The 23,098-nt window shown below is 48.6% G+C and overlaps 1 protein-coding gene across 13 annotated transcripts in view; it reads left to right on the forward strand.

The window, feature by feature from the left end:
• NAV2 (neuron navigator 2) overlaps positions 1-23,098 on the forward strand; it is a 741,392-nt gene that overhangs the window by 401,347 nt on the left and 316,947 nt on the right. Inside the window, exon 1 of one of the 13 annotated variants that reach the window (XM_058688455.1) lies at positions 12,357-12,673. The exons of the other annotated variants lie outside the window; for them this stretch is intronic. Within the exon in view, the coding sequence (XP_058544438.1) occupies positions 12,623-12,673 (51 nt within the window). The 5' untranslated portion in view covers positions 12,357-12,622. Of the gene's footprint in view, positions 1-12,356; positions 12,674-23,098 lie in introns of those variants that run through there. 13 annotated transcript variants of the gene reach the window in all.

A 23,098-nucleotide genomic window follows, 5' to 3' on the forward strand; every position in this document is an offset into this window, starting at 1 on the left:
ATGTTTCACGTGGGCCTCACCGTTGAGAGACAGGCACGGTTATCATTTCCACGAGCAGATGAGATCACAAGACACAAAGACGTTAAACAACGTGCCCCAGGTCACACCGCAAGCCGAGGTAGACCAGACTCTGAATTCAAGCAGTTTGTCTCCAGAGTAGGCACTGGGAGCTTGCATTGGGAGCTTGAGGGCCTGTAGCCAGATCTCCAGGCTCCCAACCCAGCCCCCACCTTGGCTTCCTCGGGGAAGATAACCACAAGTCCGTCCAGTGAAAACAGACCCATCACTATCTCTTCCCTGCAGACTGGTTGATCACTGCCAACCGCAGAGAGGCTGCGGGGCCTTGACACGGCCTGATGTTTACCACCTCCGAGAGCCAAGGGTTCCAATGGGGCTGGTGGACCCCTGCCGATCCTGGGAAGGAGGAGGAGATGCCAGGGAGCAGGGGCTCCTCTGGGTTACGCAGAGCGGGCCCATAGGGGGGATCTTCCCCATCCAGGATGGGCCTCCCTCACTGCACATTGGGTGGGCTTGGGGGAGAACATTTCCTAGAGAAAGCAGAGGCAGGGAGGCAATCTCTGAAGGACAGGCTGCCATTTTCCATGCCTTGATCAGGTAGAAGAGAAGGAAAGGCGGTCAGCGCCCCCTCCTCGTGCCCTCTTTTGGGACAGCGTGGCCAGGCCGGCTGCTGTTGGCTCGGCTTGCCCGAAGAAACTATTCCATTAAGTGGAGTGTGGTGAGTTCGGCCAACGGAAAGTGGCAGATGAGGGCTCGTGGGGATTCCTCTCTGAGAATAATACCTCAGGAGCCTTTTCGGATGGACCGGGACAGTGAAAGGACACGAAAACAGGTAGAAGAGGAAGTCTTGAAAGAGCCAAGGCCTTGGGCCTGGATAAGAGAAGACCGGGCAAGCATGGGCCCTGTCAAATATCTGAGGGGCTGCCCTGAGGCAGTCTAGTTCAGACTGAGTTCGGTGGGGTGGGGGAAGGAATGGCAGGGAACAGTGCGAGGAAACATGCAGAAATCTCCGCAGAAGGAAGAACTGCCCTGGGGGCACTGAGCTGTCCATCACTGCAGGGGTTCGAGCAGAGGCAGGAGCCCCTGTTGGCAGGGGCCTTGCTGAGGTCGGGGTGTGCACACGGGTAGGAAGAGAACTCAGGGATCCTTAAGGCCTGCGCGGCCCTCTGTGACCCTGTGGCTGTGCGAGCAAGTGGGGTGGGAATGGTGTGGCATATTCAATGCAGGCATGCCTTGTGCTGGCCTCAGGTCTCCCTCCCTGTTCTGTCTCGGTCCCTAGTGACCTGCGACCGCCAGCCCTATTACTTTTTCTTCCTGGAATAACTCCGAGCCCTGCACCCTGCCCTTCTGTGCGCTGCTTGTTGCTGGGGGATGCTAGTGGACAACGGGCCAGATGACTCATTCTGGGGCTTTCTGAAGAGACAGCCTGAGTACAAAGCTCTTTCCCCTGGATCAGTGATTCTCCATCTTTCGCGGGCATCAGAATGAGCTGCAGGCCTTATAAGACGACAACAACAACAACAACAGCAACAACGAAACGCAGACTGCTGGGTCGCACTAGAGTTTCTCTTTCTGCAGGTCTATGGCGGGTGTGGTCTAAGAGTTTGCATATGTAACAAATCCCCGGGTATTGCTGACGCCGTTAAGTACAGGGACGGCACTGTGCGAACCACTGCGCTGGAAGACCTACAAAGCCTATAACCATCGGTACAAGGCTATAGATTCAGACAAACCCACGTTGGACTTCCACCATGGAGTTCTACCATTTATGAGCTGTGTGATGATAGGTAATTTACCTGACACCTTTGTGCTTCTATTACCCGTTCTGGATACTGGTGATGGTACCGCTTTCAGAGAGGTATTGCGAGGATGAAGATGGTGATGTCGATAAATAGCTCAGTGTCCGGGATGTGCTAAGTATGCAAATACTTGATACATATTAGCAATTGTATTATCAGAATAAGACAGTGGCTACTTCAGACACTCCGCGTCCACCTCTATAGGACAGTGGTATCGGAGCAAAGGCGCGCATCCTCCTCCAATGGGGCACCCCCCCCCCCTCGCTGACGTAGGACCAATCCCATTGTCATTCCTTACCATCTGCTCCATGCTGGAAGGATGGGGATTCATTATCAGTAGGGCCAACCTTCAGACCTTGGTTTTGTGTCGGGGGCCTGCCACATATTCTGAATGACTGACCTTCAGTGTGACTGCAGGAGCCCGCCTGATAGAAACCAGATTGTGTGTAGGACACAGGGGTGGGGTCATCTGAGTTCTCTGGTCATGTTTCTGTTGAAGCCCCAAGGCCCCCACGGTCCCATCGCTCATATCCTGTGGTCTTTGGACCGATAGTTACAAGGATAGAAGTGCAGGCTTAAGTCTCCCGCCGCAGGGTCTCAAAATGGAGTGAGAAAAAAATCTAGGGGTGCCTTCAGATGGCCTCGGGCTGCTCTGAACGTTGCCGAAGAGGAGGGCCTGCTGGGAAAATATATGCCAGGTGCAGCCTTGCGGGGTACCGATCCTGAAGTGTGTTCCTTGGAGCAGTAGCTTGAGAAGTGTTCCACCTGAAGGGTTCTGCCGGCAAATACCTTGGGGCAGTGCTCCGTTTCCAAATGGCTGCTTAGAGCTCTGGGCTGCTCACTAGCGTGTTTAAGCTTCCCAGAAGTCCTGCAGTTAAGACACATAGGTGAGGTGGTTGAACAGACTGAAATGTTTCCCGTCAATTAGTTTTGGGAAACTAGTTCTAGGAACTTAGAGTTGTTTTTTTGTTTTGTTTTTTTTAATTTTTTTTTTTTAACGTTTATTTGAGACAGAGAGAGACAGAGCATGAACGGGGGAGGGGCAGAGAGAGAGGGAGACACAGAATCGGAAGAAGGCTCCAGGCTCTGAGCCATCAGCCCAGAGCCCAATGCAGGGCTCGAACTCACGGACCGCAAGATAGTGACCTGAGCTGAAGTCGGACGCTTAACCGACTGCGCCACCCAGGCGCCCCCGAACTTAGAGTTTTTCAGGGGCCTTCATATGTCGTAGCTCCCCTGATTTTAAGTGGTCAGTACAATCATACCCGTTTCCGTGAAGAGGCTGAGATGTAGATATGTTTACAACTTGCCCCAGGTCACAGAGCTATTTAAAATACTGCCTACTGGGGCACCTGGGTGGCTCAGTCGGTTGAGCATCTGACTCTTGACTGAAGCTCAGGTCATGATCTCTGGTTCACGAGATCGTGCCCCAACTCAGGCTCTGCACGGAGCCTGCTTGGGATTCTCTCTCTCCGCCTTTCCCCTGCTCGCGTGCATCAAAATACAGAAATCTCTCTCTCCTCAAAATAAAGAAAATAACATTAGAAAAAATAATAAAATAGAATACTGCCTACCATTGCGCGATCTGAGGAAGAATTTGTGGATTCAATGGAAGTTTATTTGTAGTGGCAGCAATCATTAAAGCCAAAGAAGGAGAAGCAAAAACCAAAACCAAAAATAAAACCTCCACTAACTAGGAATAGCACCTATTATTTGTAAAAACCCTTTCAGCGAAGTATTTATTTTACTTTTGATCTTAGGCTTACATTATGATTATGATGTCACCATACAGAGAGGTGGAACAGCACAGGTTAAGAACATAGACTCTGTAGCTACACGGTGTTTGAATCCAAGCAGTGTCACTTACTAGCTCTGTGACCTTGGGCAAGTTATTTGACTTTCCTGTGCCTGGTTTCCCCTCTGGGCAATGTAATTTTCACACCTATATCGTATGGTTACTATGATGATTCAATGAGATAGTACATGCAGACCTCTCAGAATGGTACGTAGCACATAGAAGATTCACTCCTGAAATCTATTTTATTATTAGCTCTTGGTTGCTGCTATTAATTCTGTTGAAAATAAGAAGACGATGCAAAGTCCACTTGTCTTGAGAACCCAGGAAGAGGGTATTTAGAAGGAGCCCGTAGGTCTAAGACTTAATGTGGCCTGCTCATTAAGCAGCTGTGCAACTCTGGACAGCTCATTTAACCTCTCTGTGCCTCAGTGAGTTCTTCGGAAAACGGGATCAGGCCAGCCATCTAGCTTAGATTACAGAATGGTTCTAAGAATAACCACCTGGGTAACTGACAAGAAAGTGCTTTGACAAACATGAAATTAGGTCATCGTGAGTTCTCGAGGTCCACATTTGACCCGAGCATGACCAGGCAGGAAGCTGTGGAAGGGGGCTGGCTGGGAAGAACCCCGCTACTCACTGTGCTCTAGGAGCTGAGAAATACCCATGAGTGTGGAGGCCATGTGATCAATAGCAGTGGTAATTTCACGGGCCGCACAGAAGCCAAAAGTGAGTCATTAGCAGTGCTGAAAGTTTTCCTTTGCTAAACAATGGTGCCCTCATTCTGGGATTTCCCAGGTTGTCCTTGTTGACTTTGGAATAGAGGGTGATTGTGTATACGTACACTGTCTTGGTAGGTGCATCTCAGACATCTGTTTCCTCCTGTTTACCCTCATCTCATGCCCTGCGTACCAGACCCACAGTGCCAGCCCCCTCGGCATTCATCACTGGTAGCCTCTCTTGGGCTGGGGGAAGGAGGAGGCCCTCAGCGGGGTGTGTGTGTGTGTGTGTGTGTGTGTGTGTGTGTGTGTGTGTGTGAGAGAGAGAAGCAATCTCCTGTGAAATCAGGATGCCTAACAAAAGTGGAATCAATTTACCTGCCCCTGCTTTTGTTCCAAAGGAAAAGCCTCCAGAGCCCCCACTGGGGAATAATATTTAACCCACTTCGAGGGTATCTGTGTCCCTTTCATATCTCTATCATGAAAAGCAATGGCATTTCCTACAACATAAGTATTACTGGGGAGCCGCTGAGTTCCTCAACGGTGCCCAGGAAGTGTGCACCACAGCCCCTTGGGAAAGAAGACTGCCTCGTAAATTGCTGACCTTAATCCCTGGTGACCAGAACCGGCCCAGAATGAAAGGGCTGATCCCACAGGGAAAATAAAATAAACAAAACCACACCACCCTCTCCCCCACCAAACCACAACCACCGAAAACAAAACAAACCAACACAACCCAGTGAGAGTTTGAGGACAACTCCATTCCAGACCGTTCATCTGAATCACTCAGTTGCAAAACCAGAACAGAGGACAAAAATTAGAAACCATTTAACTTTCTTAAGTGCTTTGACAATAGCTATCCATATTTCTGTGGCAGGATTTTTTAAGCTTTTTTTTTTTTTGCTTGCTTTAAACAGTTCTATTTCACCTTACATGAACCCCTAGCTCAATGGAACGGGCTGGATAAGCCTAAAATGTCTTTAGGCTACCTCCAAAAATGTCTGCAGTCCCCATGCCTGGACATCTCACTGGGGTCAGAGCAGGAGATGTGGCTGCTCAGAGGGTGGGAGAGAGGGAGGAGGGAGGGCTGGCAGTGTGGAGGCCCTTCAAAGGGGGGTCAGAGGTCACCCAGAGATTGCACAATTTCCACCCTTATCTGCCTCATTGAAGGAGTGGGAGGGGAGGGGGCTGGAGGAGGAGCCCCTGGGCCTGGGATGTTGAATAGAGCAAATAAATACCAGGGGCACCTGGCAACCCTGGGATCTGAGGGAAAAGCGTGCCTGCTCTTCGGAAGTGTGCTCTAAGTTGCTTGGGACCAGTTTGGCTGCTTTGGAGAAGTCAAAAGCCTCTTACCCCAGAGCTTTAAAGTTAGTCTTTAATTATTTGTCATTCTTCCTGAAAATTATTTTTTACCCTAAGCTCCTTCTATGTTTGGCAGTGTTTGGGAGGCCATAGAGGAAAATAAGACATAATCCTCGCTCTCCAAAAGCTCTTCTAGCAATATTTAAAAGGAAATGTCCAGTATCCAGGTTCCCAGCAAGCAAGTGAATCTTTAGTGTGGCAAGGTCACCGCGGATTTCGGATTTCTTCCTGAGAGCGTTCCCGAGATGCCATCGTGTCCTGTGTCCAGCCTCCCACAATTCAGTTGGATTTCTTTTCAGTGCACTTCACACGGCACAGCGGAAGGCGTTCTATAGAGGTGACCTGGATTTTCCTGGACAATTATGGGGGAGGGGATTGGATGATCTTTAAGTCCCCTATAGTCCTGACCTTCTGAATGTATTAATTCTGTTTGGTGTAGTGCCAGTGACAAGCCAAACCCTATTCTGAGTGTTCAAAGGTGAGTGAGTTAGAGTACCTGTTCCTAAGCAATTTGTGAGCCGGTTGTGATAATACTCCCATCAGTACTAACACTTGCAACAGCTAATGAGATGTGCCCACCCCCAACTGCAGAAGGAGACAGACTGTTAGAAAGGCTGTTGAGAAGATGGAAACAAAGAGCTGGGGACCACAGAAGAGAGGAGAGAGAGTTCTCCAAGGGGAGGGATCTAAGAGAAGTTCACCAACTGAGTTAACTTTGCTTTGGGTCCTCCCAGATCTACATGATATCGTTTGGCAGAGAATGGAAGGAAAAGCACTTCCGTGCAGAGGGAACAGCCTGAGCAAAGGTGTGGAGATGTGGCTGTACCCGGCCTCCTCCAGGAGAGTGAGCAGCATGTTGGAGGGGCCATGGGAGACACTGCACCACTCAGACACTGATCCCCATTCCTGGAAGGAAGAAAGTGAATTGTGGGGGGACCCAGAAAGCCACACATTAAACACTGTTCAGGGAACAAACCGAAGGCAGTGGCATTTAGCATGTGCACAGGGAGATGCCTTTACATAATTCTTTATCTCAAGAAAAAAGTAAAGGGAGGAGGGAGGGAGAGAAATCCTTTGCTAGCCCAGCCCAGCCCAGCCCTTTCGAGGAGGGCTGTATTCATTCATTTGTGGGCTTGTCAGTGTGACATTGTATCTGCCTCCTGAAAGCCATACATCTTACTTTCAAACCCTCCAATCGCTGTGGACCCCCTGCAGACCCCAGTGTTCCCAGTGACCTTTTGGCAGGGGGCTCACTCCCCTCCAAAGCTGGTGGAGGGGAGATGGCATCTTCTGTGCTCGCCCTCCTTGTCCCAGCTTTCTTCCCCGAGAAGGATTAGTGCTTTGCTTAGATTTGACTCTCAGTTTCTAAAAAGACTGCCTGCTGTGTACTTCCCCAAATCTTTTATTTTCACTTTTATACATCTTCCTCCATATCCGAGATCTCCAGGCCCTCCCAGAAAGGGAAGGGGACTTAGAATAAGCCTTAAGGCCACTTGCAGAGACGTCTGCTCACAGACGGTCTTCATTTTCCCAGGGACGGCATTTCTGAGATTTCCTTTGTTGTACATAGTACGGCAATAGCGTGCACGCTGCAGAGATAGGGGGCAGGCAGGCCGTCTCAAGTGATGCTCCTGTTTGGCAGTGTCTGAAGTGACTGGACGGAGCCAGTCACTTACCCTCTCGGAGCCTTTATCTGCAAAATGGGGAAGATGGCTTTTCTGAGCATTGCTGTCATGAGTAAGTGGAAATTGTCCTCTGCCACACTTATGAAACACCTGCTACTATGGCTAGGATTTTCACTGGACAGATGATGCTGAACTCTTCTGTGCTAATTTACTATTCGCTCCTGGTTATTTGGGGAAAAAATAACAGACTCCCTATGTTAAGCTATTAGCTTATTCCCTACCTCAGGGGGTGGCACGCTGCTTGTGGTCTTTCCTTTGCCATCACCGTGCCACGTAAGAGCTGACATCTGTCCACAGTCAGCCTCGCGCGTGGGTGGAAAGGCATCAGCCCACATTCGGGGCAGCCTAGAGAGCTCGTTTTGTCTGATGTTCCCCGGGCTGGCCCCTGCAGTGTCTGAACATTTCCCCGTTAGTCACTGCTCTGGCTGAAAGAGTGGAAGATCCCCTGTTAAACTGGAGTGCGTTATCTGGGAAACACATTAAGCCATTAACAGCTGGACACAAATTAGTTTATCAGACAGGGGCTGGCCTTGCAGAATGTAGGAGGGAAAAGGAACTTTATAGATCATCATCTTATAGGTGAGGGAAAGGAGGACTGCGAATGAGCAGGTCTTTGGGACGCCAGGCCTCAAACCGGGCTTTCTGGCCCAAATCTCTTCCCCTCTTCTTCCTGTCTTGAGGAACAAGATAGACACTCCAGCTTTCGTTCTGGAGATAGTTATCACGTGCCTCCCCCAGCTGGGGAGGTGCTAAGAATTCAGAGAAGTAGAAGAGTAGGGAAGACGGACGTGCAAGTAAGCAAATGCTGAGCCATATGGGGCACATCTCTTGGATGCTGAGGATGGAAAGGTCTGGAACAGGACACTGTCAGCAAAGGGCAGATCCAGCCTCTGGGGAGGGGAGGGGGTCAGTGCCACAAAGGGTTGCACAATACTAGGACCTAGGACTCTACCTTGTGGCTACCATGAGAGTACAAGAGAGGTCACGTTCAGGGACCTAGGCTAAGGTGGGGGTCACTGTCTGCAGGGGTGAATGCTGGACTGTCAGGTTCAGGGAATGGGTCGGAAAGCCATGAGCTGAAAAAAGGGGCCAACGGTTAGGAGGAACAAGGACACACTGTAGGACCGACCTTCACAAGCATTGTTCCCATTGCTTTGTCCCATGTGGTCAACACAGGCTGATGTCTTTCCCTTAAATCACCATCAAAGGACTTGGTGGAAGATCACAGAAATAGGAGGAAGAAGAAAGGTGCCAGGAAAGGCAGCTTGGCGCATGATAAATAGCTCTCCAAGATGTAGGAGGTTTTAAGGAGCTGCTTCTGTTCCTGAAATTCTGCAGGGTCCTGACATCTGCTTGGATGAACTCAAAGCCATTACCCCTGTGAATCACCCATTGCATCAGCAAATTGCTGGTGATGTCAGCGTCCTTTTCTCTACCCTTTGCCTTATTCAGGTCTTCATTCTCTATCCCCTGCGTGATTTCAGCAGCCTTGTAACTGGCCTCTCTCCCTCCAGCCTCCACCTTTTCAAACTTGCCTTCTTGCTGTTACTAGAGAGGTCCTTCTAAAATGGGAAGTCAGTCAAATCATTCCCCTGGTTTATAAGGATTAGGGGTAGGATCCCCTTTACAGGGACTTGACCTGCTCCAGCCTTACAAACAGCCCCATTTCCTGCCCCTTGATCTCCACCTTTTGACCACACAGAACCTGCCATGCTTTTTCACCCCTCTATACCCTTGCACATGCTGTTCTACCTTCCTGGGATGCTTCCCTCCTCTTATTGAATTTGCCTTGATCCTTCCAGATGTAAGTCAGTGTCACCTCTGCGAAATTATTCCATGCTTCCCAGTCTTGTGCATAGCTTTTTTCCTTTATGGCCCAGCTACACACCATACAGCCCTCCTTTGTAGTACCTGTCACATTGTATTGCAACTGTAATTGTATGTGTTCATCTTTTAATAGACTGTATGTGTGGGTGGTAGGGACTCCTCTCTGATTCTCAATACGTAGCACAGAGCTGGGTAAATGCATTATGGTGGATGTTCAAGGAATGTTGGCTAAATGAGTCAGCATACCTATGGTCTGAAGTGTGTGAGATCTGAAAGGCAAGGCAACAGGATTTATTCTTTTTAATTAAAGCTGGGCATCCTCTCTACTGCCACCCCCTGATTCCTCCTTCCACCATAAGTGATATTTTCTATCTTTGACCCACAAATATTTTTAAAAAATTTTTTTCAACGTTTTTTTTTTTTGTTTTATTTATTTATTTATTTATTTTTTTAAATTTTTTTTTGGGACAGAGAGAGACAGAGCATGAACGGGGGAGGGGCAGAGAGAGAGGGAGACACAGAATCGGAAACAGGCTCCAGGCTCCGAGCCATCAGCCCAGAGCCTGACGCAGGGCTCGAACTCACGGACCGCGAGATGGTGACCTGGCTGAAGTCAGCCGCTTAACCGACTGCGCCACCCAGGCGCCCCTAAAATTTTTTTAATGTTTATTTATTTTTGAAGGAGAGAGAGACAGAGTGTGAATGGGGAGGGGGGGCAGAGAGAGAGGGAGACACAGAATCTGAAGCAGGCTCCAGGCTCTGAGCTGCCAGCACAGAGCCCGACGTGGGGCTCGAACTCACGGACCGCGAGATCATGACCTGAGCTGAAGTCGGACACTTAACAGACTGAGCCACCCAGGCGCCCCTGGCAAATGTTTTGATTGGGAACTAATGCTCATTCAATGACTCTCTGGGAATGTGTAGTTTTTTAAAAATGTTTTGGGTATCCTAGAGAATGTGAGAAACCTATAGATGCTTCCCCCCAAAATGCAAAAATACCCAGTCTCATAGCATTTTCATACAACCAGAAGGTTTCTGGGCTGCACATCTTCCCACCCAGCTCCAAGAACCCCTGGCTTAACACAGCTGTGATAGAGAGCTTGTGTTTTGCTCTCTTGGCCAATATGATCTTGTCCAGCTTTATTTTCAGAGGAAAAAAAAATAGTTATTTTAAAATCTCATTTTCTAAATACATAAGTATACTTTAATATGGAATATGCTTTCTCGAATGACATATGCTGTTTCCCCTCCTGTGTTTCGCTAGGATGTGCCCCTTCTCTTTAAGCAGCAAATGTCACTGCCTATGTTTCACTCTCCAGAAATATACGTGGTGATGGACATAACAGGGTCTTTTGCAGTCACTCAGTTCAGGTCAGGGCCCAGGCTGGGTATGGGATGTGCTGTCCTGGTCTGGCTCTGTCCTTATTGCAGAGGAAGCTGCAGGAACTTAGGACATTGTCAACAGACTTTCATTTGGGAAACATCTACTGAGTTCCCACTATGTGCCACATACTGTTTCAGGCACTTGGGGATACCATGGGGGAACAAAACTGATGAGGCCCCTGCTCTCATGCAATTCATAGCCCAGTGGGACAGGGCAAAAAATAAACAAGAATACAAGTTAGCTAAAGTTCACACAGTGAACAGAACAAAGGGAAGACAATAGTAATAGAAGAATATGGTCACCACATTAAGTTAAAAGTCCCTTTGAGGAGGTGACATTAGAAATGAGACCACAGGCAGGTCTAGGGGGAACAGTGATCCAGGGAGAGGGACTGTCAGGTGCAAAGGTCCTGAGGTGGGATGGATTTCAATGTGTTTGAGAAAGAAAGACGACCACTGTGGTTGGAGCACAGTAGGTAAAAGGGAGAGGATGGGCATAAAGTTGTAGGCCATAGGAAAGAGTTGGGATTTTTCATCTGTGAAGGGAAACCAAATCCTGAAAGCTTCAGGCATAGCAACGTTTTGATCTAATTGCTATGTTTGGAAGATCACTTTTAAAAGGTTAGGACCCATTTTATCACCTCCCCTCATTTTAAACAGTTTTGCCTATTGAAATGAATGTGTAATAAAGCAATTCCATGAATTCTCATCATAGCTCTCTATCAGCAGGGGCCAGCCAGGTATTCATCCTAAAATGTCACTGCCGCCCAAATCAGAGACACATCCTGAGATCTGGGTAGCCGGTGCCATCTTGTCTCCAGGAGCTGCAGGGTTGCTGAGCCTTTTCAGGCTACTGAAAGTTGCCAGGGATCCCAACAAGGGCTGGACAGTAAGGTGAGGAGGTGGCCAGCGCCCCCCTCCCCCAATCTCAGAGGAAAGCACCAGGTAGAGGGTGCTTTCCTAGGCTCCCTAGAAAGAGCCTGCGGCAGGTGGGGCGAGCAGAAAAGGAAACAAAGGCCACACGGCCTTTCCCCTTGTCTGCCTCCCCTGTCATCGCCTGCCCCACCTCCTCCCCGAGGCCCACGGAAGTCCCATCTGTGGCAGCGGCCAGGTGTGTTTAAAAACACTGGAGCCCCGTCCTTCACGTAGCAGGAAACAAATGAGGCTGGGGAGCGGCGTGTGGCTGGGGCAGGGCCTGGGCGACTGTGTGTGTGCGCGCGCGGAGGGGTGGAGGTGCTCGAGCGGGTGCTGGTTCATCCATCCCACACTCACGATTCCAGCTGCTGGGGGGGGCAGGGGATGATCCCGGAGTGGTTACTGTCAGCCAACTTGAGTGAGTTCGGTGCCGAATGCAAACGCGCACAGAGCCGAGCAGCCACGGGGAGAGGCGCTGGCCGTGTCCGGAGTGAGGACCCGACAGCCACACACCGCGCCCCCCGCAGTCCTCCCCCGCTCCCCCCTCCGTGCCCCTCCGTTTGTGCCGAAGGCCGGCCCGCCTACCCGCGCCCTTCCCGAAAGAGTTAAGTACCTCCCCCTCCTACCGTCTTGCCCCTTCCCCCGTCTCCCCTCCCCCCTCCACGCACCGCGGGGGCGAACCGGCCCACCGGAGAAAGCCGGGGGCCACGCGGAGGGCCCGCGGACCGGCGAGGGGGCGGGGAGCCCGGCGGCCCCGACTCCCGCCCCCACCCCGTAGCGGCCCCAGCGGCCTCCGCGCTGCGAGGCGCGGGCGCTCGGACGCAGGGGGAGTTGTTTGATTTGGCGGAGGCGGGGAGGCCGGCAGGGAGAGAGCGGGGGAGGCACGCGAGCCGGGCAGCGCGGGCGCCGGGCTCCGGGCAAGGTCCCCGGGCGCTCAGCAGCGGCCGCCGGGGTGGGGGCGAGGAGGCCGCGGGCGGCGGGGATGCCCGGAGGGGCCGGGGCGGAGACCACGACGGGCCGGGCCGGCCCGACCTGCCGGGCGCGCGGGCAGGTGCTTCGGCCCCCTCCCCCTTTTTCTCCCGCTTCCTCCCCCCACTTCCCTCTTCGCCCTGAAGTAAGATGAGCGTGATGCTGTGGCGCTGGGAACAGAATAACACCACCATGAAGCTGGTAAGGTGGACTGCAGACCTCACTCCCGGGGGCGCCGTTCCACTTTTTATCCCCCACCCCGCTTCCCATCCCCGCTGGGAATCGTCTCCCGCGATGGAAAGCCCCTGAAACGCATTTCGTACTTGGTGTTTCCCGTATTATTTTGAAGATAGATTTCAGGCTTTTTTTTTTTTTTTTTTTAAGCCAGGAAAGTCGGTGTGTGTGTGTGTGTGTGTGTGTGCGTGCGCGCGCGGCTGAAAGGGGTGGAATGGACTGCAATTTCCCCCGGTCCCTTCCACCCACAAATTCCTGGGGTTGCACACGCGCGGGATTGTGTCCTGCGAGTGGGTCTGCTTCCTCACTGCTGTCCCGGGTCGGCATGGTCTGCATCCGCCCCCGCTCCCCGCCCCCATTGTGTTATGATACTTCGGGTTGCACGCGGGTGTTGATCTGTATTGCGGTTTGGCTTGTTTTGGGCGGGGGGCGGGTGGGGAGTGAGCCCAGCTTGAATAGCATCCAGTCCTGTTCTCCCGCCTCTCACAATGGCTTAGTTTTCTTTCTAGTATGCAAGAACCATCTAGGCTGCAGGTACTTTTTCCCTCCTTTTTCAAAAATAACTGCTCATCACTCCTGGGAGGGCTGAGGAGAGCAGCCTTTTCCTCTCTGCCCTAGGGAGCCTGACTTGTTTCTCCAGCCCAAGGAGAAACTGTAATCAGAAGGCTCTTCTCTGGGTTTTTGCTTTTGTGATTTATTTTTTATCAGATGGGTTTGAGGAGACCCTCATTCCCCACTGAAGTCAGCCAGTGCTGTGGCCAAGTTGGCTTCCCCTTTGGATGTCAGCTTCCTCCTGAGTAAAATGGGGCAAGTTCTCACTTTGTATTGCTGGTGTGAGGGTAAGAAACCATATTTGAAAATTTCCTGGCACATAGTAAGAACCTATACCTAAAGAATAGGTGTCATTAATAAACTGGAATTCATGCTGATTGAGCTCTTTAAAGATGCTACCAAAAAAGTCACAGCTGCCACATTGGATAACAAGATGCTGAAACAATCTACATTGGTTCTTCATATAATGAACTTATTTGTTGGAAAAATGGCACCTTGCTTTTCATACTTCTTGTGTTATGGTTGGCCTGTCTAACTTTAAGCTTCAATTTTACAACTTCTTTTAATGTGCTGTAACATTAGCAGACGTTATGCACCTTTGCTGCACTGTGTCAGGACTCCAGTTCCCTAATCCTTTCCTGGAATCTTTCTCCAACCAGACTGTCGTGGGAGAGCCCAGAGTTTCACACGTTTTCTCTCCAAGCTCCACCTGAGATGCCACTCCAGGATATAGCACGGGAAAGTTGGGTCCTGGTGTGGACTAGATAGTGTCAGGCTGCCAGACCTAGAGGCTTCCAAGGAAGAGAGAAGCAACAGAATGACTTGGCATGCAGGGAAAACGTGGAGCATCCCAGGGGACAGCTTGGTGGCAGGTGGCTGTGGTGAGGGCTGGGATGTCCTCACTGCTTCACCATAGCTGCCTTTTTATCCTGTGGAGGGAGCTTTCCCCAGTGTTGGTCAAAGGTCAGCCTTTATTGGGTCTGTCTGAGTCTTTAGACCTGAGTCTCACTTTTCCAATTAACTGTGTGAGGACCACCCAACGATAGTTGTGGTCCACCATTGTACTCCCCTACCGGGTGGAGGAGGGACTGGAGGAGCTCCAAGAAACTGGAAGCACTGGGAGGGCAGCAGCTACTGCCCTTGTGCACCCCACTGCCCCCAGACTGCGTCCCCACATTCCCATAGCCTCGGCTATACTCCAGCATGGGCCTCAGCTTTTCTGCAGAATCCTGGAAACCATGGCTGTGTCATTTGTTCACACATCATTAGCTTGCTTTTTGTTTTATCATTTACTGGCAGGTTGATCTACTAGTTATTTGTTATTTGTGTGCTCCCTGTATGCAGAGCCCAGTGGTGGTGGAGGCTGTGTTCATTGTGAAGGGCTTTGCTCTCAGATGATTCTTGGTTTGAATTCCAGCCTGGTCACTTACTAATCTTGGAATCAGTTTTCCTCTTTATCCAGCAGAGTCTGAAACATGGGCGTCTATACATGGGAACAGCTGTTGTTGTTGTTGTTGTTGTTGTTGTTGTTGTTGTTGTTATTTTCTCTCCATGGTGAATGGTTTGGTCTTCTAATGAGCTTGGGGAAAATAAACCTTTCTTACCTTTGAATCATGAGTAGCCCTCAGTAGGAAGGAGCTCTCTGGGAACATCTTGGAAGTCAATTGTGTGTGAATAACCATCCCCAAATGCGCCCTGGGGCCAGAGGTGAGTGTCTGAACTTTTATCACCCATGCAGTTCAGTAAACATGAAGTCAGTTAACCTGCAGGTTGAAAATTTGCTGTTCTGACTGATAAATGGAACCAAAGGTTTTACTTTATGTTCTATTTTAAGGCTAATTGGATCAAAATAAGGCCAAGAGTAATTAGAGGCAAAACTTGAATTTTAATGTGTTATCCCTGCAGGGGAATGTCAGAAATGCACCTGCCCACCTAGGGTAGAAGCCAGGAGCCGGCAAATCCTGCTTCTGTTCAAATCCTACCCGACAGGGTCACCAGGGCTTTTGGTGGAAGTGAGAGGGGCTGACTGCTCAGGCCTGAAACACCTACTGGGAAGGGTAAGCTCCGGGCACACCCCCCTGAGCATGACATGGGTGGTTCTGACATTCGTGTCACCCCTTGGTCCCTTCTTTTAGATTCTTCCAGCTTAGGCAGGGCAAGGAGAAGAATGAGACCCTTTCTGGAGCAACTTAGATCTAAGAGCTAAGTGTTCCAGCCGGAGAGACTTGCAGTCACAGCTCTGTTCAGGAAGTGCTGGCTTGTGTGACCTGGGGGCATCGGCACGGCCTCTTCCAGCCTTGGTGTCCTCCTCTGTAAATGGGTCCCACAGTGTCTCACAGACTTACTGTGAGAATTAGAAGTGTGGTTGGTAGGCAGTGGATGGTTGCTCTTAGGATTAGAAAATGGTCCAGTAGTGTGTGTATGTCTCCATGTGTGGAGAAAAGACACAACAGAAACGTTCCTGTGTTAACAGTGCTGAGCTCTGGAGGGAGATTTTTTTTTTTTTTTTTTTTTTTGGTCCATGCTTTTTTTTATAGTCCAGATTTTGTCAATGACAATACATTATGCTTATCAAAAAAGACAAAAAATATTACTGCTAAAATACTCATATTAATAGCTAACGTATACTGAGCCTTTAAGCTTTACTCATTTCAACCTCTCCATAAGCCTGTGAAGTGGAAACTATTATTATCCCCATTATTCAGGTGAGGAAATTAAGGCTCAGAGAAATAAGGGACTTCCCTAAGATTCCAGGACTGGAAACTTGTAGAACCTCTGCTTTGTCTGATGGCAAAGGCTGTGCTTGAAACCGCTCTAACTGTAATAGCTTGGGCATGTTCTGGAGAGCGGCAGGGCCCTCGGCTGTGCTCAGTATAGGACATATGAGTATGCCTGTGATACACAGGGCTAGGTGCTTCTGTGAGTTGCTACCCCCTGGATACCTGCTTTGCTCAGGGAGATGCTCTGATTGAAGTGGAGAGGAAGGGGAACATAGTGAGCAGGCCTGGGTTGGGTCATTGCCCTTCAGTGTCCTGGAAAACACTTAATGGGGCCCTTCCTCAAAATGAAGGAGAAAGTGGCTCAGAATGAAGAATAATTGAGAGTAATGATGACTGGGGAATGTGCCTCTGACCTTTGACCTTTCCCCCCAGAGGTTGGTCAGAGACCCCCTGGGCCTGTCCGAAGCCAGGCTAACAAGCAGATTAAAAGAGGTCAGTGGGTTAAAGGGCCCCAGCTGCCTTTCTGCAGTTCTGTTGCTCCCTCCCAAAGGCAGGGATGCTATGGCCCCTGCAGTTCCTGAGCTCCCAGGTTCCGTGTTGAAAATACTACGATCCTTCAGCTCTTCCTCCCCTTTCTGCACATAAACTGATTGCCCTCTTAACAACTTCTAGTTTTTGTTTTTTGTTTTTTCTGAATAAAGCTCGTTTACCGCTCATCTGGAGGTACTCCCCTCTTCTGCTGGAAAATATCAGTCATTTCCACTATTGGGGACTTCTAGAACTTTCTCCTGCTTTCCACTAATTGTGACTGGCCTAGATTTTACCATCTCCCAGGGTATTGAAATCATGTCCATTTTCTGTTAATTCCAAAAATCTCAAGGGAAGAAATTCCATCCTTTCCTGGAGAAACCAGGTTGAAATATACAGGAATGTTTCCATCTGCATTTCTGCTGCGGGTAATGAGCCATCATAACCTTGATACACTTTTTGGAACTGAAACCAAAGCATGGAAGGAAGGTTTGACTCAGGTTAATTATTGGGAAAATTAAGAATAAAATATTGGGAAGAGAAGAAAGAAAAACCCTGAAAGTAGTGACTTCCTTTGGATGACATTTTGAGGTAACACATTTTCCTTCATTTTTATGTTAATAGAGACATAGAGATTTATAATCGGTCCCTTTGGTGATGCAGCATTCTTGTGTTACTTATGCAATTGTTTTTGAGTGGACTCAGCAAAAAAAAAAAAAAAAAGGTTTTTTTTCTTTTTTTGGTTTCGTTTCTGGCTTCCATCATACTTTGCCAACCACCCAGAAGGCATGTGTGGCTAAGCTTTTCTTTCTGTCTCCAGGGTTGTCCAGGATGTGTGGACCAGACTGCCTAAGGCTGGTGACACGTGGGCTATTTCCAAGGATTATTCTTCTTGACTCAGATGTTGCAGACGTGATGTCATAGGAGATGCAGCCAGGGAGGCTGAGAGGCCGTGAAACAAGACGAGGGGTTAAAATGAGTTGACAGAGGTTTAAACAGAGAAACAAGAAAGTGTGATGGAGATATTTAGGAAGACTGGGAAGTAGGAGAGGACTGTCCTTGCCACCAGAGATACTAACCACACGTGGTCATGATGCTGTGGTGTGGGAGAAGAGTAAACGCCTGCATTATACGTTCTCTTTGGCATAGTGAGAGAAGGGCTGCCCGTTCACAGGGACCATGAAGGGACCCTACGCACAAACATATCTATAGGAAAACAGGTGCTTTAAACAGAGATTTTACCAATTGCAGTATATGCCTTGGTGGCAGAGGGTCCAGAGGTGAGCCTTGGTCCTCACCTGTAGCTCCTGTCAACTTCTCTGACGTTATTATGAGGCTTCCGGAATTGAAATTGCAGACTAAGTTGTTTCTGGTCCGAAACCTTTTGTGAGGAGTCCTGCTCACTAGTGAATGAAGTCCGATTCCTCCACGGTGTGCAAGGCTCTCTGGGTGACAGTACTGTTTTAAATCTTACTCTGCGGGGCAACTTCTGCAAGAATTTGTTCAATCCCAGCAGCATGGCCAGCCCTGTGATTTTCCGCGTTCACTACTACTTCCTGGGGCTAAACGCTTCTTGTGTCTCCGTGTACTATCCTGTCTTCCAAAGCTCAAATCAAGTCCCCTTTCTTCTGTGAAGCCCTGCCTGACCATACCGCCTCCTGGGATCTCTGAGAGGCAGTAATGCTAGCCTGTCTTCGATCCCATACTGCCCCAAATCCTGAGCTGCTGGTGTGCATTACCAGAGTAGAGGTTAGGAGTATAAAATGCCAGCCTCAGTACCCTCCCAGCTCAACTACCAAGTGCAGCATGCCCTGGAGCAGGTACTGCCTCGTCTTTCTGAGCCTCAGTTTCTCCATGATGGTGGTAACCATTCCAAACTTGGGCTTGTTGGGGTTGTTTGATAAAATATATGTCTTTTGAGCGACACCCAGCGCATAGTAAATGCTCAATAAACGTTCGCTTTTGTTATGATGACGTCGGTACATTCATTCATTCATTCAACAGGCATTTATGTAATTATGAAACAGTTACTACATACTGGGGGATACACTCCTAACCAAAAGGAAATTTTTGCCACGTGGAATTTATACAGGCTCCCTGCTTCCGCTGAAAGTAGAGTGTTCCTATAAAACCTTTCTTAAGAGGAAATCATGTAAAGTGAAGAAGCAATTGCCATTCATTTATATGGAAATTTTTTTGAGTGTTCTCCGACCCCAAAGACATCCTCTCTTAGGTTGTTCTGATACCTTAGGACACGTCTCGCTAACGGATACACAAAATAAGTCAAGATAAAGCACAGATGCTCACAGACACAGCTCAAAGCCCATGGCAGCTTGAGATGCTGAGTGTAGTTCCCTGGGAAGGAGCTTGGTGGTGCCACTCGCTGCTCGGGATAGGCGCTGCCTCGGTCAGGGCTCCCTGCAAAACAAATGCAGAATGCAATTTTTGCTTTTTGCTCTTTTTCGTAAAAGTGAAAATCCCCTCCGAATATTTTTTTGGTGAGCGAAAACAGGTACTAATGTAGGTGTTTCATAAAAGTACAGTGGCATAATGTGAACTTCCGAAAAGTAGGAGACATCTGTATTTTAGTGAAGGGATCAGACGATAAATAAAATGCATATTCCTTTTTCGTGGTGATGGGTGGTATGGAGAAAAATACAGCAGGATAAGAAGGATAGGGAGTCCGGGAGAGGTCACCGTTTAACATAGGGTGGTTAAGAAGGACTTCACTGCAAAATGTGACGTGACTGCGTAACAATCATTATTATCGCTCCTCAGGGAGGCATCGTGACTATGTGTATAATTTATTATCCAAGCTAGAGCACGTCTGAGAGCGAAAGGGGTGCTATCAATAATTGCAGTAGGATGTGGGTATAAACCAGGCCTGTCCTGGGCAAAGTGAGATGCTTTTATACTTAAACTTGCTTAGTCTGAGTGTGGTAAAACCTTGGATTGTAACTTGTTCTGCAAGTGTTCCACAAGCTGAGCAAACATTTCTAATAAATTTTAACTTAAAAATTAACTTGTTGGCGCGCCTGGGTGGCTCAGTCGGTTAAGCGGCCGACTTCGGCTCAGGTCATGATCTCGCGGTCCGTGAGTTCGAGCCCCGCGTCGGGCTCTGTGCTGATGGCTCAGAGCCTGGAGCCTGTTTCCGATTGTGTCTCCCTCTCTCTGCCCCTCCCCCGTTCGTGCTCTGTCTCTCTGTCTCAAAAATAAATAAATGTTAAAAAAAAATTAACTTGTTAATAAACACGCAATGTCTGGCAATACAAGTAGCATATGATGCCAAATGTCACATGATCACAACTGAGCCAATGGTTCTTCTCTCTGTCTCGGTCTCTCTGTCTTACTGTGGGATTATGGGTGATTGTCAACGCAATGTCACGTTTCCGTGAAATCCTCAAAAGGAGGCAAAAGCAAGTGTTATCAGATAGGTTCCTTGTTAAAGTTGGGCGAGAAGAAAACGATTCCATTGAGCCAAGAGATAGCAGCGATTCCGTTAGTGATAGCAAAAGACGTCCTACACGGTAACCCTCCTCTCTCTCGTCTCCCTCACACCAGCCATGAAGGTTTTCAAAGGTAAGTGCAGGTTAATGTTTATTTTCCTTTATGTTTTGTATTTTCTTTATTGTTTTGTATTATATTACGGGATTATAATAATTTTTATGTGAATATTTTTGCGTTGTGGAACGAATCGTCTGAGTTTCCGTGATTTCTTAAGGGGAAATTCGCTTTGATATACAAGTGCTTTGGATTACAAGCATGTTTCCAGAACGAATTGTGCTCGTAAACCAAGGTTTTACTGTATGGAGATTGGCTAAAAGATAAGACAGACCCAGATTCACATCTTGGATTCTGCTGCCTTCTAGCTGCGAGATCTTGGGTGAATCATTTAATCTCTTGATGTTTTAGTTCCCTCATCTATGATGTGTATGTAATAGGGATTTTGTGAGAATTAAATGCGATAATGCAAGTAAAACCTTCAGTGTAGAACCCAACACTTCATAAGCACTCAATAAAAATTCATTATCATCATCATCATCATCATCACCAAGGGCAAGCATTGTTCTTTTTTGTATCTCTCACTGTAGGGTAGGGATTAGCGAGATGCAAAGTGGATTCATTAGTGTTAGGGTTAGAAGTGTAGCCTAGCGGTACACTTGGGAGGTGAGCTGACTCGGTCTGCCAATAATTGCTTCCATCCATACTCATAGAAATTAAGACCCACAGTGCTTGAATGTTGGACTCAAAGCTCAGATGGGGGACTTCATGCCGGGGCAGCCAGAGGAAGAGTTAGACAGTTGAGTCCAAGACTGACAATTTTGGAAAGTGAGTTCAGGAAGGGGCCTATGACCAGTGCCCCCCAACAATCCACTTCATGATGGTGGAAGCAGGGACCCAGAGAGATGAAATGATCTGCCTAAGGTCTCCTGGCCTGTAACTGGTTTTAATGCATCTGCCATTACCCACCTTGCAAATTGGTATAACGAAGATTATACAGAGCAAGAAGGGAGCACTTAGAATTCCACCTGGAAAAGTTATGCTGCTTTGGAAATGGGCCACAGATGATGTAAGCCTGCCATATCCCATTACCCAGTACTTGGCTAATCTTTGTATGAAACTTGTTTTGGTGAAACTTGAGCCTGGAGAAGCCAACTAAAGTACACTACTTTCTCACTATTGAATGCCTTCTAGACTTGGGCTAACATTTAATCTAAAGAGTAAGGTGATATTTCCTGAGATAGCTGTGAGTTCATGTTTTGAAATTAAATGAACTGAGTTTATTGCGTCGGTTGGCTTTTTTTTTTTTTTTTTTTTTTTTTTAAAGCACTAAGTATGGTAGTAAATGTTCTCTCTGCAGAGTAATGTCTGGCTGCTGTATGGGGAGGAGTGGGGAGCTGTAGACACGGGAGTTTTCAGTCCTCAGAAGTTGTCTCTCTGCCTCTCTGGTTAGGTACTTTTGCAGACTGAGCCATATTGTGGTTTAAGGGGACCCCCGTTTGAATAAATCGATTTCTGACCCTGGCCAATTTGGGGACCACGGGGTTTGTTTTCCACCGTATTTCCTGAATACATGCTATATACTTTCCACTCCCCCTTTTTCCCTAGATGCTTATCACTCAGTAAAGGATGGGTACCTTCCTACCTTATACCAGGTAAGGAGGAGAAAAGTTCTATTCGTGGATATTCTTGGAGAGTAAGTTGGTTAAAACGAGAAAGAGAGCATGTGTATAATCAGACAATGCTAGGAATTTGGTGCATTATCCTTTCACTTAACTCCTGGAGGTTTCCTGTAGTATAACAATATGAAGATTGACGTATGACTGAAATACACTTCTTCAAGGAGACCGTTTGCGTTTCAAGGCCATGTATGGTGCGGTTCCAAGATGTTTTGGGAGCCAAACCCTATTCATTACGTCTTCACAGTAGCTATTGTGGGTAAAGGATCCCATCCGCCGTGCCACCCCTTTGCTTTCAGCTTACCTTGACTCTCTGCAGACACCTATTAAAGCATAAGCCTTGGTTGGGAGTTGGGAGAGTGGTGGGGCAGGGGTTGGGGGACAGCAGTTGAATCTCTGTCATCTTTGTATTCCCCAGGCCCAACACTGCACCTGGCACACACTATGTGTTCAGTTAATGGGGCGACTCTGACATCACCATTCTGATTTTCAACATAATGCAAAGTCGAATCACCTAAAATGCAGGGCTGTTTATCGTAAGGTTAATGAAATAACTTGAGTGAATCCGAGCAGTGGCTAGCCAAGATTCCTGGGTCTTGGTCCAGGGTGTAGTCTGGCTCCCTTGCAGTAGAGGTCCACTCCAGATCCAGTGTTGGTTGAGTGTTTCCAGGTTTGTAGCTGCTTGGGTTGTCTAAGTCATGGCAGTTAGTCTAGGAGTTTCCCAGTGTGGTGGCTCCTGGGTGGCTCCCCAGGTAAGACGGGGCCTGAGGAATACAAGAGATGTGGGGATCCACCTTGTACCTTCCAAGGAGGAGGGGCTGCTCATCTCCCTATCTCCCCAATCCTTCCCTCCCCTCTCCTTCATGCATGCATGCACACAGATGCTCCCACACACGGAACACAAGAGAAGATCTTTACCTAGTGTCATCTGAGATTGGGGTTCTGGATGGAGTTCCGGAGCAAATAACCAGGCCCTTTATATCGGAATTCAAGCTGTCGTGAGGCCCAGCTCTCTCGGGCTTTTACTGTGTGTCCCAAGCTAGTAGTTGTTGACCGAAGGTAGAGTTCACTCACCTTGTGCCCTCTGTGAGGTATGGCTGTGCTCTGGCAGCAGTGGAACGTGGGGGTCTGACCGATTCTGATCGTTGATGTCCCGTTTGGAAGAAGAAAAGCTGCAGCCCATGCCACCTGTCCCTCTTTGAATTTCATGGCTTAAGACTGACTGTGGGAAAGGTGGTTTTACAGCTGCTCCAGCTTGTGGACATTTGGTGTGTCCCAGTGCTGTGTTCATTTATGGGGAGTACAAAGGTGATGGAGAGGCCATAGCTTTCCTCCCAGGGTTTACGCTTTGGGGGGCTTCTGTAGATAGGGCCAGCCAAGCCTAAGGTGTTGGCATGGCAAAGGCATCCTTT

Source organism: Neofelis nebulosa, chromosome 10 (assembly GCF_028018385.1).
Source record: "Neofelis nebulosa isolate mNeoNeb1 chromosome 10, mNeoNeb1.pri, whole genome shotgun sequence".
Classification (NCBI taxonomy): Eukaryota; Metazoa; Chordata; class Mammalia; order Carnivora; family Felidae; genus Neofelis; species Neofelis nebulosa.